The sequence below is a fragment of the Bacillus rossius genome, chromosome 12 (assembly GCF_032445375.1).
Source record: "Bacillus rossius redtenbacheri isolate Brsri chromosome 12, Brsri_v3, whole genome shotgun sequence".
Lineage (NCBI taxonomy): Eukaryota > Metazoa > Arthropoda > Insecta > Phasmatodea > Bacillidae > Bacillus > Bacillus rossius.
In genome coordinates, this window is record NC_086339.1 from 6,259,001 (window position 1) to 6,279,824 (window position 20,824).

A 20,824-nucleotide genomic window follows, 5' to 3' on the forward strand; every position below is an offset into this window, starting at 1 on the left:
GTAACACATTTCAAAAGCTAACCATTTTATTATATTTTCTGGAACACCAACCATCCGTATTGTACTTCCATTAAGTGCTGCACCCCACATGACATTTTGTAGATCCTGAAGAGACTCAATGTACTAAAAATTTATTTGACTAAAAACACAATTATTTTATTTTAGCCCTTGCTTATTTACTCTGTCTGTCACCTTTGCTCACTAGAATTAAACAGCTTTTGTTTCTTGGATTACATTAGCCGTTAGTCGTAGCTGCCTCTATCGCAGTTTTGAGTGACATGATAAATAATGTATCTAAAGTGACAGGGGAATTAGTGTATCAGAGGGTGTGTAGATAAGATAGTTTTGTCGGAAGAGCTTATCAGGCAGGTTTTGAATTCAATGTTTCAGTTCTTGAAGTGCTTGAGCAGGCAGGAGCTACAATGTAGGTTTTATTTACTTACGGAACATGCAACATCGAATGAATGCAAATTTTGTGTAAATCTTATTATTTTCATCTACAACTTTTATCTGAAACAATTTTTTATTAGACGAACCATTGCTGCAAAAGTTAAAAAATTAGAGGTAAAATTTAAAAAAAAAATCCATAACTCCCTTAGTAGGTACTCTATCAAATCCATTTGAATGGTTTGTAAATCTTATAATTTTAATCTAAAACTTTTATCTCAAACAATTTTTGATAAGACAAAACATTGCTTCAAGGGTTTTAAAAAAGGGGTGTAAATTTAAAAAAAATCATAAAATCCGTTCCTTTTACATTATTAAATACATTCTTTTTTATTGTAAAACCTAAAAATATTATCTACCACTGTCGTCTGAAATTAATTTTTATATGACCAACCATTACTGCTAGGGGTGGAAAATATCAGGGGTTGAAGACAAAAAAATTCACAACTACTTTAATATGCTCACTATTAAATCTGTTTGAATTGTTAATAAATCATTATTGCAACAGGTGGAAATAGCAAGGTTTGAAAGTAAAAATTAATCATTACTTTTTTAAAAAATAGCTATACTATCATACCTGTTATAATTTATTGTATGAATCCTAAACTTCATCTAAAACTTTGACTGAAACAGTTCTTGATGAAACAAATTACCGTAAAAACATGGGTTGAAAAATAAAACGATTCAAAATTTTTGTTGTATCAATTTCGTTTGAATTTATTTTAAACCATCTTAATATTATTTTAAACCTTGGTGCAAAGAAAATTTTTATAAACATATGATTGCTTAATAAACATATGATTGCTCAGCATTTTAATAACTACTTTATTTCAGTTGCATTAAAGCTTGCATCATCTTTACAATTACCTGTTCAAAATTCTGGCCAAGTTTTTGTTTCTAAAACATATTGTCAAGATTTTTCATTTGCTTATGTTGATGAAAAAGATATATCAGATATTATCATGAAATTAAAGAATAAAAAATCAGCTGGATTGGATGATGTTCCCATTAAATTTATAAAATATTGTGCTGATAGCATTAAAGGCCCACTTAGTCATATTTTCAATAAATGTCTGTCTAAAGGCATCTTTCCAGATAGATTAAAATCCTCAAAAGTTATTCCTATACACAAAAAGGGGAGTGAAATGGAAGTTAGTAACTATAGACCAATTTCAATCCTACCTGTATTCTCCAAAATATTGGAGAAAATAATTTACAATCAGCTATTTGCCTATCTCAATAAGAATAATCTTATTTCTGGAAACCAATTTGGCTTTCTACCAAAAAAATCAACTGAGCTTGCTTTATATCATCTTATAAATGAAGTCATACAAGGGATAGAAGATAGATATTTTGTTGCTGGAATATTTGCTGATTTATCTAAGGCTTTCGATTGTATGGACCATGATATACTGATTCATAAAATGAAAAATTACGGTATTACAAAAACATCATTGGAAATGTTTAACTCATATTTGACTAACAGAACTCAGCTTGTTTGTGTTACTCAATATAATGAAAAAAAATCATTTTATAGAATATAAATCACATATTTGTAATATAAAAATTGGTGTTCCTCAAGGTTCTGTACTAGGTCCTTTATTATTTTTACTGTACGTTAACGACTTCCCAAACTGCCTAACATCTGGCAAACCCACTATGTTTGCAGATGATACTTCCATAATACTGTGTGATAGGAATATAGAGATACTCCATTCTAATGTAAATATTACTCTACAAGAGATGGATAACTGGTTTACAATTAATAAATTAACACTTAATATACATAAATCTTCACTGGTTTTTTTCTCGAATAGTAACTCCCCCTTAATGAAAACAGTACCTGTGATTCCAATAAAATTAAAAAATTACATTTTTCCTATAAATGATAATATTAAATTACTTGGATTAGCAATAGACAATAATTTGTCTTGGAAAACACATATCACAAAATTATGTAGCAGACTAAGCTCATTATGTTATGCTTTTAATGTTCTTCGGAAAACATGTAGGCTACTCATGATACAGTAAGAACAATGTATTTTGCTAATGTTAATTCTATTATCAGCTATGGGGTTATATTTTGGGGGGCATCTAGCTATTGGAAAAATGTATTCATTTTGCAAAAATAAAATTATACGGATAATTCAAAACGTTAAATCTTCAATTACATGTAAACCCCATTTTGAATACCTAAAAATTCTTACTGTGCCAAGTTTATATATATATCAAACAATAATTTTTGGGTTAACAAACATTAAGTTTCCCCATAATAATGATATACACTTTTATAACACTCGAAAAAAGGCTGATATATATTTTAAATTTCATCGAACAACATTATATGAAAAGAATCCTTATTTTTCAGCAGCAAAATTAATAAACAAACTTCCTAAAGATCTTCAATTATCTTTTAAAATAAATAAATTTCCAGTTTTCAAAGAAAGTTTAAAACAATTTCTTATTAAGAAAGCCTATTACAGTGTGGATGAATACCTAATATCTTCTCATAATTGTGATTAATGTATAGATACTTATTAATTGTCTTGTCAATTTTATTATTTTATTGTGTATTTTTGTTTTATATTTATTAGCTTTTACATAATATGTCCTTTTTATACTTTGTATGATGTTTATTATATTGTTTATGATTTTTATCAATTATAATATTGTAATCAATTGACAACTCCTATTTCACCTTGTGAGTGTATAAAACAGGAAGATAATAAATAAATAAATAAAATAAATAAAAAATATATACGACCACATTAGTGCAAGGGATGAAAAATAGTGTTTAAATGTCAAAAAAATTAATAAATATTATTTTAGTTGGCATTTAATATGAAATTCATTCTAATCTATTCAGTGCTGCGTTGTAAACACTGAATGTTGGATACATTGAGTTAAAAATACTTGTAATATTTTTTTGCTGAATAGATAATGGGCAAGTATTCAACTGATCATTTAATAATATTGGAGAACATAAATATGTTATATACATTAAGTTCTTAAAATGTTTTAGAAGTTGTAGAAGTAATAGGTACTTCGAAATCCACCTTCGTCTGTAGGCTGTGCCGAAACCATGTCATTCAGTGTGTGTCTTGCGGGGCGCAGCAAGAGATCTAAATTGACTGTTTGTTTGTTTGTTTTCAGATAAGATGCCGGCGATGCTGAAGAAACCGGAGCCCCTGATCGGCGTCATCGATCAGGGGACGGAGCTGGCGCGCTTTGTGGTAAAGTGCCATTGCAGATGTCACTGTGTGTTCACAGTCATGGGTCATTAGTCATTACTGTCTGCTAGGAGGATGCATCATTAGCTCTGGCTTGCTAGCGGAGGGGTGGGATGAACAAGTAACAGTCCAGTTGCCAGTAAATTGTCTACCAGAATGGAATGCAGCCGATTATCTTCGTTGGTTATCAAACGACATGCATGAAACTGTAATAAGTTAAATATTACAGGGTTTGTACACCTTTATATCCTTAAAAACTCCTTAATAAGGACTTCATAGTGTGCAAATAATGGATAAAGGCAGGTATTTTAATTATTTTTCGTTTCCAACTGGTAGCAAACAACGCTTTGTGCATGCCCAGTACAATTAGCAAATTTTGGGCCACGTGATATATTTAAAAACATCTTGAATTTTTTTTTTTTTTCATAGTTTCAATCTTATCTTTAAACTAAAAAAAGGTGTGTTTTATTGTCTTACTTTGAATTTAATTAGTGATCATAGTAAATGGTAGAGGCATAAAATTCATGTAGACACTGCTTGGGTTAGATGTGTTCCAGATATTATTCTGGGCAATAGGGGCTTATCTGTAAGAATTGAACCAACCAAAATTATTTTATGTGCATTAACTATGTAACATTGTTATTTTCTTGAGGTATTTTTGTGATTTTACTAATGATTTTCTACATCTTGATAGTGATAAAGGTGATGAAGTAAAGAGGTCCTAAATATTCCTTTATTTTTGATTGCTCAAGAGGGTATTTTCCAAAATACCAAATTTTACCAAATTGAGAAACATGCACATTTATGATCCTGTGATGCTCTGCAGAACTATAGTATTTGAATTATTGTTGACACTCAGCCGAATGTTGGTTGTGTAAAATGGTGGCAATTTTAAGCCGGTTTTAGTTTGGAAACAGGACTATGTAAAGGAAGGAGGGGCGCCTGTATGTGTGTGTCCGCCCGGCCTGCAGGTGTACGGGGCAGAGTCCATGAAGGAGGTGGCGAGCCACACCATCGACATCAACCAGCGCAGTCCGCGCGAGGGCTGGGTGGAGCAGGACCCCATGGAGCTGATCGGCGCGGTGCAGGAGAGCATCGCCTGGGCGCACGCCTCGCTCCAGCAGCAGGCCATGGCTGCCGTGGCCGCCGTGGGGCTGACCAACCAGCGCGAGACCACCGTCGTGTGGGACCGCCTCACCGGGGAGCCGCTCTACAATGCCATCGGTGGGTCTCCTCCCCGACCTACCAGCGTGTGGGGGTCAGTGTTTGTAAAAGTAGAACAGCCCTGAATAACATTGAGTTTTATGAACGACTAGTAGTGATAGTATTGGGATATCGTTGTATCGGGGTTAGGGATCTCAGTACATAACGTCATATTGATGAGTATCGAGAATTCGTAAACATTCTAAAGTTGTCTTTTATCATTTTGCTGTAAAGTAGTGATAAAAAAGAATAAAAACATTTTTTTTCAACCCTGCCTTTAATACATTGTTATTGATCATAAATGAAAATTACACATTTAATGTATCAGTGTTTTCCGTAAAATTGCACTTTGGAACTCTTGAGTAGTCCTAGAAATATTTTTGGAGATAACAACTGTAAATGAGTTACTTTCCTTATGTCTAAATGTTCCAACTGTTTTACTCTTTGTCTTTTAAAATTAAGTCTGCGATTCTCGATTTTGTCCCTGAATTTTTGAGCTACTGTGTTTGGAATTTCTTTGCCCGACTAGGCAAAAATTAATTTTTACATCACTAACAATAATTGGGATGAACACCGATATTTTCCATAAAAAATTTTTCTGAACTGTTGCTACCCCCCTCCTTCCTTTCCTCGCAATAAGTTCAACGAAATCATTTTGCGACAGCTAAAAATTTTGCAGTGAAAGTAGAAAATGTTCAATTAAACATTAAACATTATCCAGATGCTCACTGGCCAATCTTAAATAATTTTTTATATTATTTACTGTAAAAAAAAATGAGCCTCAAGAAGCAGCACTTAAGGCTATATAAGTCGTATGTATTATGTTTTCAATCTGTTTTTTTTTTTCATGATGACCGTACAGCTGAAGTTTAATCATTCGAATTCAGATTCATCATGTAGAAGCTATTTTTTATGTGTCAACCCAGCTCTGGAAAACCCATAAAATGAACTTCTAGTGAGTGCAGGGCCGGTGCAAGGTAATTTGGCGCCCTGGGCGAAAAACCTTCCCCCCCCCTCCCCCCCCCCCCCCGGCCGGACACACCCCAAAAAAAAATTTTTTTGCCTCAAAATACATCACGTAAGCCTAAGATTTTGTCAAAAATCAAATGTAAGCAGGCTTGTGTTTTTTTCTTTTTACTTTTTTACTTATTACAAATCATAAACAGGTCACCGTGGACTTTAAATAATTACTTATATCAATATAAACATTCCAAACTGTTACAAAAAGCCATTTTCATCTAGTTTCAATAATCGTTAAACATATTGTATCAGCTGTTATGTGTCGTGCTGCGCCGCCCCCAGCTACTTGGCGCCCTAGGCGGTTGCCTAGTTCGCCTGTATGGACGCGCCGGCCCTGATGGTGGGTGACAGTGACATAACTAGTCAGACAAATATTTGAATGATGAGTACTTGTGCAAATAGCGGGACATGTGCTGGCTAACACGAGATGCAAGTGGTGCAAATAATGGGGCATGCGTGAAGGTGATGAGTGGTGGGCGGGTGTCAGTCGGCGGTGTGTTCCGACAGTGTGGTCGGACATCCGGACCGCCTCCACGGTGGACCTGATCCTGGCCAAGGTGCCCAACAACAGCAAGAACTCGCTGATGCCGCTGTGCGGGCTGCCCATCAGCCCCTACTTCAGCGCGCTCAAGATGCGCTGGCTGATCGACAATGTGCCGGCCGTGCGCAAGGCCATCAAGGACCGGCGCTGCCTCTTCGGCACCGTCGACTCGTGGCTCGTCTGGGTGAGTCGCCGGACCCTCCCCTCACAGTGAACAAGTGTCTTCAACAACTCGTCGCCTGAGAATTGGAGTGTTCCATGTCCATTGAAGTCGGAACTGAGATATAAGCATTTGAAAGATCAAATAACTATGAATAGCATGACATAGAACAAAATAATATTAGTCTTAAATTAAGAACAAACATTTTTATGTGCGTAGACGTGTGTGGATATAGTACAAATGAATACTAATATTAATTTCGTGTCCATAGCATAAAAAACCTAAAAAGTGGACATAGAACACTCCAATACCAGGGGTGCCCACAAGGGGGGGGGTAACGACGCAGACTGCGTCATTAAAATTTCAGGGGGGGGGGGGGGGTTAAAAAAAAACGAGAAAAATGTATATATTATTTACATAACTATAGCTTCTAATGTGAAAATACATTTCTGGTGCTTTGATAATTGAAAGGGATCTTGTAAATCAAATTGGCAACCCCGCACTTTCCTCAACAAAAGCAGTTTGGCATCTGTCGGTTCAGGATGGAAATATTACCTGATATGACCAAAATTGTTATTAGAAAATCAGTTTTAATTAATGCAAAATGTGATAAAATATAATACTAAAAAAGTATAATATTATAAAATAATTGAGTAAATCATTGAGAAAATGGCATAAAAAATTTCGAGGTGGGGGGGGGGGAAGCGCATCATTAGGTTGGGGGGGGGGTGAGTCATAGTGTTGGGGGGGGGGGGGGGCACCTCTGCCAATACTCAGGCGGCGAACTGGAGAACACAGGGAAGTTGTTTCAACATCTAAGTTCCAAACTGTACCAATTGATTTTCATTCTACGCAGTAGAAAACCGAATGTATCTCAAATATTTTAATCGCTAATTAATTTGCTGTTAGTAATCTGCATCCCAAATTTCACATTAATTAAGTGTAAAGGATGCAAAACAACGTAGGTATTTGTGTTAATTTGAAGCAGGATCAAATACATCTAGACCTAGTCTTTATTTTAATCAAAATCAATAATATATAATTTCAATCTTTATCAGACTGGCCATGTTTGTTACATTACTGGTGACAGTGCAAACTGTACATTTCCGGAAAAACAATTTTTTAGTTGAATTTTCATTATAAGTATGTTTGTCGAAATAGTAATTTTTATTTTAGGGTAGATCTGTTATTTTGCCATATAGGATATTGAGAAAGGGGAAAAATGTTGTATAACGCTGGGAAACTCAGGGAAATGAGCTGGAGCAAGAGTGTCTGAGCCCTATAGGACACTGGGCTCGCATCCAGAGGATCTGGGTTTGGATCCCAGACCAGCCATTCAGAGTTTGATTCTCCGAGGGGACAGGGAAGGTTCCTTGCAATTGGACATCTCTGATTCCTCGTCCCTATTGCTGGTATTTGTCGTGTGTTACCGCCTCTAATGACCTTCCTATCAATAAAATGTATCGTCGCTTAACAAACAATACCGCCTGATTGACATTTTTAATGAAATATACTTTTTAGTTCCAGTGTATTCTAGCAAAGGTTTAGAATTGACCGATACAATTTTTTGCGGCAAAAATCTTAGTGATAGTAGCACCATGGCACAAAAATGGAACCGCCTAAGTACACTTTGCAGAAATTGCAGTAGGCTCCATGCTGAGGTAACATGTAGTTGGTTACCTGTGCTTTTTTTTGCTATAATGTTTTCAAAATGATGTTTTAAAATAAATATAGCATTACATTGAATACACACTATACGTACTTGAAAATAAGCACATTTTTAACCCTCCCTGTAAAGTTACTGAAATGTTAGGTGGTATTGTTACCTAAGTGACAATATTGTAATAAATGCATAAATAAGTCTGACGAAAATGTGGTGTTTTTACAGTGGTTTTATCGAAAATAAATTTATTTTTTACAAATTATTTTGTAGGAAACATGTATGTCAGCAATTTTTTTACTATTTTTTTATTTCATTGTAGTACGGTTTGGCGTTGTCTTCCAGAACTTGACCGGGGGCCACAACGGGGGCCTTCACGTCACGGACGTGACGAACGCCTCGCGCACCATGCTCATGAACATCAACACACTCGAGTGGGACCCAGTCCTGTGCAGGTGAGGGAACAACTAGTGATGGGCCGAATCACAATCTTCTCGTATTTGAATCCCCCAAGAGTGTCTCAAATGTACCCCTCGAATCCGAATATAGTTCTCAAGGGTAAAAATAAAATAATGTACATACAAGAAATGAAAATTATGGTGGTCAAACATTCAACCCTTTAAATGTTTGTTTCACAAACTTAAGTTTCTAATATCAATACATATTGTAATTTTATTTATATAATTACATGTTAAAAATACACTATCTTGGGGAATGGTAACTGTATAAAAAAAATTTGCCTTGTAAACTTTAGAGAGTTTATCAGTGTTGAATTTTTTAATTTTCTTTATTTCTTCTAATATCATTCTTTGAATCTTTTTTTTTTTTTAACATTCGCATACAAAGGATTTGATGGTATTTGAGGATTTGATTGGCTGTTCACTATTTTAAACTCTTCATTCTCGTACATACAAATTTTACCCATACATGCTTCTTTTTTTAGCCTTGTCAGAAACTGGATTGGTTTAGAAAAAATTTCTTTGAAGGTTCATATTTTTACCATGGAAACTTAAATTAACCTCCAGCTATTGATATCACTACTACTGAAGAGAAATGTGTGACTCTACAGGAGTGGTCTGGCTCTCGTTGGAAGGCAGCAGTGAAGTGTGTAGAGGGTATAGAGGTTGTAGAGGGAGCCACCAAGCCCCTTAGAGCAGCGCTGTTCACTCTACCCAGAGGGTGCGCCGGGTAACTTTCACAGCATCCCAGCGAGTCAATCCACGTGAGAACTGTGAGAGATGAAATGGTTTGTACTTTGTGGAAACATGGGCTGGCCCTCGCCAGCTTTCAAGAGCCCAGAGTTGTGTGCGGTGTCGTGATTCCCGGACTCTTCCCCTCAGGTATTTCGGCATCCCCATGGACCTCCTGCCCAAGATCTGCAGTTCCTCCGAGGTGTACGGCTACATCGTCGAGGGTCCTCTCAAGGACGTTCCTATTTCCGGGGTGAGTACTGGGACGTGCTTCGCCCGGAGTATCAGCCTCTGTGGTGCAGAGTCCAGCGTGCCTTACTTCTTTGTAACCCTTGAATCCTTCATAAGAAATATAATAACTCTTTAGTGTTTAAATTAATATATTAAGCAAAGAGTATGGATATTATTTCTGCCACTTATAACCGTTGAGTAGGCTCAAAATATCTTGTACCTGCTGGGAGCCAAGACAATAACTTTAGGGACCATTTTTTTTATGTTTTTGATATCGAGGGGTAGCTGGAAAAAGTTGGTAGCTAAAAGTAATGAGTACAAGTATTTTCTGTCAACAAAACAAACAAAAATTGTACTTGCAAAAATGTTTTCATGTCTGTAACATCCAAAAAAAAATATGCTTTGCCCTGCCTGACTTCTTCTGGACACAAAACCATACTCTTTGCCTGGCTTATTACAGAACACCAGACACTGTACTCACCAACTTTTTTCTAAAAACTTCATGATATGAGCTACCACTTACTACTGCATAACAGCATAACCAGACTCTTTATAGGTATTTTAAAGGTATTATTTGGATAAAAAGAAAAATTAAAAATCATATTCATGTAAATAGAGACAAGATTTTATGGTGAATTGTGATAAAACCAAGATAACACCGAAAAGCATGTCAATATATCATAAAGCACTGAAATGCAACTAAATTAATGAAATAAATCAGCATTTTTAACTAAAACATTAACTCAATTCGCAAAACCATAATCTTTTAATATATTAAATTCAAAGGATGTCATTTATTTAGCATGACGTTTGTATCAAGATGTACCTATGAACCAAATAGATTGAAAAAGAAAATTTTTTTTTTTATCTTGCAATTTCATTAGTAACTTATTTTTTTTTTACATTACGATGTTGGTACATTTTCAAAAAACACAGCTACTTTCTAATTTATTTTTATTGTTCCGAGTAGGTAGACAAGCTTATTACAAATCATTATATTGTAATTATTGCAAAAGTTTTATCATATATTAGTTAAAATGACGCAGTATGGTGAAATAAGTATGTATAATGAAACATGTAAGTGTCGAATGTGTTTGATATTATGCTGTCTTTATGAATAAACGGAAACAACAACAATGACACCAACATGTCCTGTGTTGAGAACGACATCAGCCTGAGAGTAAGACCACGAACTGTTGTGTGTGAGTGTCACGTGAGAGGTGCATGAGCGAGTACCGTGTGCCGTGCGCGCAGATCCTGGGCAACCAGCAGGCGGCGCTGGTCGGAGAGATGTGCCTGGAGAAGGGGCAGGCCAAGAGCACGTACCGTGACGGCTGCTTCCTCATCTACAACACCGGCACCACCGTGAGTGCTCTCCACACGCTGTACCCTTTCACGCTGATTTCAAATTTTGCTCCCTGAATCCACCGCAATTCTAGACAACCTCTAGTTTTTATAAGTTTATATGTATGGTAGAAGCCTGTTATGTTTCTCAAGGGGGAGGGAAAAGGAAATTTCAATTTAGCACTTGTCAGCGATAAAACCACCGTTGGGTTCGCTCAATGCTGGTTGTGTTTCCTGAGGTCCACACCGACGTCAAAGTGATCATAATACTTCGTTATCATCATTTCCGTGACATTTTAGTTTCAAAATAACCTTTGAAAAATAGTTGATCACACAATTGGCAACTAAATAACATATGCAAGAGAGGCATCGCCTTATCTTAATAAACTTGCAGTTATAGCCTTTAAATAATAGTAATTACGAAATGAACTTATTACATGTGAAACCCCTTAAAACTGCAATAAATAAAGAACTACCTGAAATACGTGTTTATTTTGAATAAGTCGTAAATTCATATTGGATTTAGGTGTTCACATTGTATTACACAGGTGTAATGTTATTAAAGGTTTGCAGTTCAACTCTGTACCTGTTATACAGGCACTAAAGTAGCATGCTCAGAGTAGTTTAATTTCTCATGGTACATGTATAAGCTGTGAAACCAACCAGTTCGCGAGGCAGCCTTTTGTAAACAAAAATCCACATGCAGAATGTCATGCTGAGCTGGGGCGTAGGAACCGGGGGGGGGGGGGGGGGGGGGGAACGTGTCCCCCTGAACTTTTTGGGTAGAGGGGACTGTCCCCCCCCCCCAACTTTCTAGACCGTGATATTTTTATTTTATAATATTATTCTGCCCAACTTTATTTGTCATTTCTTCACTCATCAAATTTTACCTTAAGGAAACAATAATAATTTCAACATCGATGTATCCAATGGTTAGATACAAAAAGTGCTTAAAAAGCGCTATTTTGCACTTTTAAAATCAAAATTTTCCGGTGGAGTACCCCCGGACCCCCGCCTTAGTAAGAGGGGAATGGGTTTACATGACATCAAAATCATTATTTGTCCCCCCCCCCCCCCCCCCCCAACTTTATGAACACAGCTACGCCAATGATGCTGAGAGTGATGGTGGCTTGCCGCGGGGTGCTTCACAGCGGGTGCAGTCGACCCACGGTCTGGCCACGACCATCGCTTACCAGCTGGGGCCGTCGCAGCCGCCCGTGTACGCGCTGGAGGGCTCGGTGGCGGTGGCCGGCTCGGCCATGCGCTGGCTCTCGGGCAAGATGAGGCTGCTGGACCACGAGTCGAGCGTGGAGGAGGAGGCGGCGGCCGTGAGCTCCACCGGTGACGTGTACTTCGTGCCGGCCTTCTCCGGCCTCTACGCCCCCTACTGGCGCAAGGACGCCCGCGGGTACGCATCAACCTCGCGGCAACCTTCGAATATATATATACTGTATAGAAGTCGCGAGTGGATAGGATTTACTCTACGTTTTTCAGAAGCGTATGATGAGCAGCTTGGGAACTTCACCGCTGCAGTGCGCTGCCGTAACGCCCTGCATCGTCTTAGGTTGTTATTTGCACGTTAGAGCGCAGCACTGTCGCCCGCTGTCATTCCCCCGCACCCCCTACCCAACATTCACTGCAGCTCAAGGTCGTTCAACCGGGAGTTTGTGCGTCACAAAACTGTAGTGATGAGAGGTGGGGTAGAGGGTGGGTGGAGGACAACGCGTGTTTGAGGGAGGGTGGGGAAGGGGTGTTTGAAGAGTTCGACGCTTGTACGCTAGGGACCACCACAGAGTCGATGCCCTAGAGATGGTGGCGATTGCGGCGGGTACCTCAAACCGTATTAGAAATTTTAACCTGGGCTGGCGACTACTATACAGTATATATATTCAAAGTGGCAACTGAGGGAAAGATTAACTCACTTTTCTTCCTCTTCCTCATTCTCATCTTCCTACTCTTATTCCTCTCGCCCAACGCCCTGGCACTACTGGAATTTCATGAGCACTTGGTTGGTACCCTAGTAACTCGGAACACACTATAATCTCAGAGGTTCCGTCACACCCAAGGGACTTGCCTAATCCAGAGTGTATTTGTGTCAGTGAGGCAGGATTGTATTTGGAAAGCTCGCTGGAGCTTCTGGCGCGGTATCGCCTTAAGCGCAAGGCTGTCGACTGGCTTACATTGGTACATGTGTAATGCAAGTCCCTTGAGTGCTTTCAAGAATCCTGTACCGGATGTTTAAATGCCTAAAAATGATTCTGAAAACACACATTTTAGTCTTTTTCAGTCTCCTAAAAATTCAGAAACAGAATTTCTCATCTACTTTCATCTTATTATTAAATGCTTTTCGTAAACAGATACCACTAGGATATATATATATTGTGCATTTTTCAAATCCCATAGTTTTTTTTCTGAAGCTCAGCACCCATTAAGTCTGTGCATAACCATATGACGCAAAACCGTATCAAATCAACAATTTTTTCTCCCATTCCTTTGCGTCTTCTTCATTGTATTCTCCCATTCAGTATTGGAAGAAATAGGCTTTAAATTATTTTTATTTAATTTATAATTTCAAGAAATACTCAGTTGTTCAATCACTCTTTAGTACTTCCTTGAATTGCAGTATAAAGTTATATATTTTTGTTAGTGTGCCGTTGATGCTGAAGGCGTGCCGTGTGCGGCTGTGTGCAGCATCATCTGCGGGCTGACGCAGTTCACGACGAAGCAGCACATAATCCGGGCGGCGCTGGAGGCGGTGTGCTTCCAGACGCGCGACATCCTGGAGGCCATGCACAAGGACTGCGGCATCCCGCTGGCCAAGCTGCAGGTGGACGGGCCGCTCACCTCCAACAACCTGCTCATGCAGATGCAGGCCGACCTGTGCGGCATTTCCGTGGGTGCGTGCCTCGCTCCTTCGCTCCCTGACTCTTTACCGTATTTACTCGCATCATGTCCGCAGTAATTTGGCTACATTTTTGACAAAAAAAAAATGGGGTGCAGACATTATGAGGTGAAGTCCGAAAAAAAAAAAATTTTTCCCTCAAAATTTTACATGTTTTGTGTAGAGTAAAAAAATTGTTCTCTCATGATTAGTTTACTAGTACCCTGATTTTACGTATGCTCACTGTTCCGCGGATTGCATTAGTAAAATCGCTGCTTCGTAAAATTGGCACCCTTCCCTCGGCCCAGTTGAAAAATATTAACGGCGGCACACTACTTCGCAGAGCGCTGGTGACTGGCGACCCTCCGCAGCGGACGTGAGAAATGTGACCGGTGTTGAAATATTTGGGTGCCGGCGATTAGTGGAAGACGCCACTCATTTTTTTCTCTTCTCTCACTCGCGTGTGCGCTCTTACGTTCAGAAGCCGCAGCCAGCCTATACAAAATAAACGCTTTGCGTGAAAAGATATTTTTTTAATTTTTCATTGAGATGGCCACTAACGGCACGGGGCAGATGTCTAATGTCTGCATTAGCCGGCGCCGGCGAGCCTCCCTCCCTGTCCCTTGCCCACTGTGTGTATAAAAAAAGTTACCGGCAGATGTCTGTGCATGCGAGTCCCCTCCGTCGGTAAATTTCCATCCCGTTACTGTGCCTTTTAGGGGTGGCCAAGTTTGCTTTGTCTGGTGCGGACTTTATGCGGATTTAAAAAAATTCCATTTCAAGTATTTAAAAAGAAATGTGCGGACATTATGCGATGGCGGACATTATGTGATTAAATACGGCACTGAGGGGGCAACTGTTTACGAGCATTACGGAAATTACAATCGCTTGAAAGGAACAGTTAGGTACGTGGTGGTGGAACCGGTAGAGCAGGAGACGCCACTGCAACACATGCACTAGCTGTCGAATGGGAAGACGGCAAGAAGGGGAGGATAGGTACATAGCAAAGCAAACTTCTGCACTAAGCACGAGTGTCTCGAAAATAAATCCAGCTTATTTCTTTTTGCAATCGAGCACAGTCACAAACTTCTGCACATTCTAGTTCACACAGTCGATTCTTATAAACAACAAGCAAAACTTCTCATTTCTAATGTAACAAACGCTTATATACACCTACTAACTGTATGTACTTTTCTAACATTTGCTGTTTTCTGCGGTCTTTTACAATACTTTTGCAGGATAAATTTTCTTTAATTTTAAAACTATTTTTATGGTCCCTAAAAAGGTTTAAATAATAATTTCACAGTAAATATTACACTCCTGTTAAAAAATATTTCTGCACATTACGTGTGTGAATTTATTAATTATGTTAACCTTGCAAATATTTTATACATTTAGAAGTTTTGTGATGTGTAACATGACAGGATATAAATAATATCTTTCCTATCTTCTAAACCTAGTGATGTGTTTTGTATATGCTGACTTTGGCAAGAGCGCCTACGCACCGTTGAGGTGTACATGCAATGCTAGAAGCTGTAATGCAAGTGTAGCTTGGTATTTAAAAATACAAGAAGACTGGAACTAGTCTTCCTTAACTTTATACACTTAAGAAAGAAAGACAAAAGAATATGTGATATACAGAGGATGGAAAACCAAGAATGAGAGAACATAGGAAATAATAAAGAATAAAAGAAAGATTGGAAGATAGACAAAAATGGGTGCTAACATTATTTTTTGAAGTGATATAACAAATGGTTTTCTACCTCTTGATATTGGTAAAGGGGTCCGTACGAATTCCTTATTTTGTGATTTCATGAGAGGGTACGAACCATGCTATAGCAGAATTTTTAGAAAACTGTTGTGTTTGTTTCGTCTTTTCGTTTCGCTGTGTTTTTGTCTCGTTTCAACTGTTGTGCTGAATTTTTTGGGTTCGGTATTTTTGTGCTGCCATTATTTGTGGTTTTTTTTTTTTTTTTTTCATTCTGTTAGTCCATTTTTCTTTGTTTTTCTCTTTGTTTGTTGACCATATTCCTGTTGTGGAGTATTGTGTGGTGTTTATATCCTGTTGACAACAGCAATTTTTTGCTTGATTTGTGTTTTTTTGTAGTTTTCTTCTATAGACATACATGTGCATAGCAACGGCGTATGTATGTCCGAAAGCTTACATGAAGTCATGCACTCCCATTGCACAAATCTTTCAAAGACAACAGCAGAGCTGGAAGCACTGCGTGAGAGTCGAGGTGAACCGGTCCAGACACGGCGCGTGTGCGTGTGTGCGCAGAGCGGTCGTGGGTGGCGGACACACGGGCCGTCGGCGCGGCGTCCGTGGCCGGCAGCGCGGCGGGCATCCGGGTGTGGAACGTGGACGAGCAGCGGAAGCAGTGCATCGAGTGTGACGTGTTCCTGCCCACCACCACGGACGCAGGTGGGTGGCGCCCGGAGCCCGCTTCACCAGCGAGATCAGTGTGGGAAGCTGTGTGCATGTTATTTATCTCTGGCTCTATCTAATACCTAGGGACAAGACCATACGGTGAATTGCGATAACACCAAAAAGTGTTTCAGTACACCAATGAAATGCCGAAATGCAGGTTAATACGCCATTTAGCACTGAAATGAAACAAAAATTCAAAATTAATCAAAATTTAACTCATATAAAAAATATCTAATCTTTTAATATATTAAATTCAATTAGTGTAATTTATTTAGCAGAAAGTTTGTACCAAAATGTATGTAGTAAATAGATTGGAAATTTTTTTTTTTTTCATTTTTATCTTTCTATTTTTATCTCATTTTTAAATTATGGCAGCAGTACATTTTTCAATCCCACAAATACTATCAAATTTATTTTTATTGTTCAAGAGTAGTTAAACATGAATATTAAAAATTATTATATTGCAAAAGCACCGAAATCTTTATTTGTTTATGAACCAACAAAATTCCAAAAATAATAAAAACAATAACACCAAAATCTTTTGTTTTAAAACCAAAATTATCATTAAGAAAAAACCACATAAATTTGTCCTTACTAATTATATATTAGAAATTATCCTTGTAAATTTGTAATAAGTGGTTTATGTTTTACCATTTATAATCAGTATTTGAGAAAAAAAAATTTTTCTCCATGTTATTAACAGTCCAGTTGCTGTCTCGATACGTGTACCTTGTAGATTGTTTCCCAATCCCGTACCAATTCCTGGAAGAAAATTTCTTTCTCGCCCAAAATTATTTTTGAACTGAAAAATTCATTCCAGGACCAGCCTACTTTTTTTTTCTTTTAAAAATTCATTTGAACTTTTGAACTTAATGTTTCATTCAGACAATTTCAATTGGGTTGACAGAAGCAAACAAGTTCTGACATGTTGTTTGTGTTGTGCGCAGAGCGAGACAGTCGCTACAACAAGTGGAAGATGGCCGTGGCTCGCAGCCTGGGCTGGGTCGGCACCAAGAAGTCCGTGGCGATGACAGGTACGCTTCCCAGGTCAGCCGTTTCAGTTAGGGGTGGGTCGGTTCCACTAGTTCCCTCGATTCCAGGTTTCACTCCGATCCTAATTACCAGTTGTTTATCTTTACGTGGTTGGTAAAGTGTGACGGATAAATATATGTTGATTGTGGTTGTGATCCAACCTTAAAATAAACTACCACGTCTAGGCTAGTTACACAAATTCAGCTTACCGGCTGGAAAGTATGGTAATTGTAGCAAGAATCTGCTTAATTTATGTGAATCTATTTTACATCCAAATTATCTACAAGTTCTTACTTCCTACCATTCTAAATGTGACACGATTCCTTACAGCTAGCTTGTGAATCGATGGTTCCGATTCCAGAAATAATTGGTGAAATTGAAGCACCAAAGAATTGATGCAGGGTATGCCCATACCTAGTTTGAGTGCATTGTTGATTTGTGCAGTTACATTAAGGATAACTTGAGATTCTGCAAGGTGCAGATGTGGTAGGTATCGCCATGAACATGTGGGTTTTCTCATAGTTCTCCTGCTCCTCTACCCCTGCGTTGTGTGGCTGCTCCCTCTAAGGGTTTCAACTCGTGGCAGGGTTAACAGGCACCGGCGGTTCCCATTATAAAAAAAAACCTTCACATTTATCGGTGTTTGTTTTGTACTGAGGGTACAATCCGAATACCAAGTGTTCTTTCATGTCTGTTCCGGATCAGGGCGAAGGGTGGCTTTCGAAGTAGGGGAACCAACATTTTAGGTATCAGGAATTATTTAACACTGGCAAATTCTCTCAGATTGCTTGTTTCACCGTGCGAACTGGCAGCATGGCGTGTGTGGCTGCTCCAGACGAGCGGTACCGGCTGCTGGCCTCCATCCCCGCCAGCTGGTTCCTCATCGCCAGCTTCGGCATGCTGGTGCTGTCGGGGCTGTCGAGGTGACGCCGGGGCTGACGGCTGCTCGGCTCCCGCTCCGCTCACAGAACACCTGATTCGTCCGTTCAAGTGCAAAAACTCGTGTGTCTCTTTTAAATATACTGTATTCACCAGAACGCCAGACTTGAAGCAACTTGCTGTTGAGTATCTGATTTTTTTTTGCCTATCCTGTGCTGAGTTATATCATGCACATTTTATTCATTAACATTGACAGTTACTTCAGCATGATGAAATAAACCTCACAATCACCTACATGCATTGAAATCAACATATATATATATATAATGTTAATAACTCCCATAACATATTCACCGTACACCCACTTTCCCTCTGGCCTCCGGTCGTGTGTCTGGCGCCGACAGCAACAGCGGTCTTGTTGGAGATGGACCGAGACTAAGCACAAGTATTACAAGTGCTGTACATCACGAGGCAAAAATTATGCATTTAACGCATCAAATGTTACTTGTTAATTTCTGGACCAGCAACTTGTCAGGGTGGCAGAAAAAATCAGTAAATTGAAATAAAGGATAGAAACAGCAAGTTGGTACTGCATATGAATATTCCTTATTTATTAATTTATATTGAAAACTTTAGAAGTAGCAAGTAGAGGAGTGTTTGCTGCCGTGTTGTGAATGTGGGATGCAGAATGCATACATATACTTTTGGCCTTCTCTTAGAGTTCTTACCTAGGATTGTTTTAAGCTGGAGCTTAGTAATGTAGTTTTCTCTTTGTGTTTTTTGTGAAAAAAATTTGTGCTCAGTAACATGTTAAAATGCATTACATGTTGCATTAATAAGGTAATCTATGACTGTATAACTGATGCTAATGTTACCTATATTGGTTAGGAATGCCAAAAACATTAGTAGCAATACACTTCTAGATATATGTAGTAGCTGAGTATGAAAGAGTGGTTAACAAGGCTTAAGTTTTAGTTTTATTTATTAGATTTTTTTTATGTAGGCCTAGTTTTGCATTCAGCTTGTTGTGAATTCTGGTAAGTACAGTAGGTATTAGATATTACTGTAACTAGTTGACTAGTTGTGTTTAGAATTAACCAAATTGGGTATTTAGGTTTCATCTGTTTAAAAGTATGTGCATGCATGTATCAGTGTTATACGCGACCGAGTTAAGACGTATAACCATGCATCTTTCAAAGCTTCTTTGTTCCTTTAGCATTAAATCATAAGTGTATGATTTTAGGTATAGTTTCAATTGAGTCAAGGTTGGCTGTAGAGTTAGCCAGTAATTACTGGCTTACTTAACACATCCTAAAAATGTTTAGATTTTAGGGCTATGTTGGAAAAAATAAATAAATGTGATCTGAACTACAGTAATCTTAAGTGTCCACTAAAATGTATCAACCATACATATTAAGTTAAAAATTAAATTCTTGTTAACTTAGTCACAATATATGTGTATGCGATTCTGCTTTAATTTTCAAACTGTTAATAAAATAAAAAAAATCTGTGGCATATATATATATCCTGTATCTCATCATGAGGATACAATATATTAGTTAATATTTTTGTGTGCAATATTATCTTTTCTTGTGACATGGTATCACTATTCCTGATAAGCTGCAACCAGACAGTAGGTTTGAGTACATAGTCAGTAGTGGTACCGATATCAAATAAATTTATTTAACCATCCACATCAGAATAATTTACTGTCTTTTTGGGGCTATAACTATCAAGAATTCTTATATATTCTTTTTATATATATATATATATATATATATATATATATATATATATATATATATATATATATAAACAGCAGTTCTTCAATAAAACTAAGTTTTTATGTAAGTATTCCTGGTGTTGAGGGCAAAAGAGAATGGCGTAAATAGATGAACATATGTGAGGAAAGAGAGTGAATAGAACCTATCTCTGCTGCAATGCCAGCGACGGAGACCCCGGTATGGGAACAACTCAATTGATGTACCTATTTCAAAAGTGTTGTGATTAATGTGAATGCACTGTGTTGTAAGGTTTACAAGTTGTTACCTATGTATATTTATATATTAGTTGTTTTATTATTGTACTTAAACTACAATGCATAGTGTACATAGTCTGTGTGAAGTTACCTTCTTGTGTAACAGGGTATTTGTTGTTTTGTTTGTGTTCTACAAAAATGTTTTAAATTTCGACAAGTGTGTGATGAAACCGATTGTTACTTTCCTGTTTGTTCCGCGCTCTATTACATCCGAGACTCAGGTCATGTGATTCGTTATGTGGAATGTGTAAGTATAAGTTGTTTGTTCCACAGTGAAAATAAAAATATTTGTTTATGATCCTTTGTAAAATATTTGGTTTCCTCTTTTCAGATGTCTGTGCATTATTACACACAGTTCTTTTGTAATGAATGCTTACAAGGTTTAACAGTAATTTTATTTTTGTGTCAAAAGTGTTAAAACTTGTTAGGAGCTAAAGTGGCGGGAAAGGGGGACAGGGTAATTTTTTAGGAATAACATGTATTCAGTAAACTTTTTTTTTGTTTTTTATGAAAATCATGATGTAGACAGTATTTTTC

At 37.8% G+C, this 20,824-nt stretch overlaps 1 protein-coding gene across 3 annotated transcripts in view; it reads left to right on the forward strand.

Annotated features, from left to right (window-relative positions):
* LOC134537420 (glycerol kinase 3) overlaps window positions 1-20,585 on the forward strand; it is a 65,381-nt gene extending 44,796 nt beyond the window's left edge. For all 3 annotated transcript variants that reach the window (XM_063377823.1, XM_063377822.1, XM_063377824.1), the window contains exons 2-12: window positions 3,601-3,680; window positions 4,649-4,901; window positions 6,408-6,625; window positions 8,607-8,716; window positions 9,602-9,704; window positions 10,937-11,047; window positions 12,178-12,434; window positions 13,718-13,923; window positions 16,189-16,332; window positions 17,286-17,372; window positions 18,206-20,585. In XM_063377823.1, the coding sequence (XP_063233893.1) occupies window positions 3,606-3,680; window positions 4,649-4,901; window positions 6,408-6,625; window positions 8,607-8,716; window positions 9,602-9,704; window positions 10,937-11,047; window positions 12,178-12,434; window positions 13,718-13,923; window positions 16,189-16,332; window positions 17,286-17,372; window positions 18,206-18,297 (1,656 nt within the window). In that variant the 5' untranslated portion in view covers window positions 3,601-3,605 and the 3' untranslated portion in view covers window positions 18,298-20,585. The remainder of the gene's footprint in view (window positions 1-3,600; window positions 3,681-4,648; window positions 4,902-6,407; window positions 6,626-8,606; window positions 8,717-9,601; window positions 9,705-10,936; window positions 11,048-12,177; window positions 12,435-13,717; window positions 13,924-16,188; window positions 16,333-17,285; window positions 17,373-18,205) is intronic.
* Window positions 20,586-20,824: the final 239 nt, after the last annotated feature.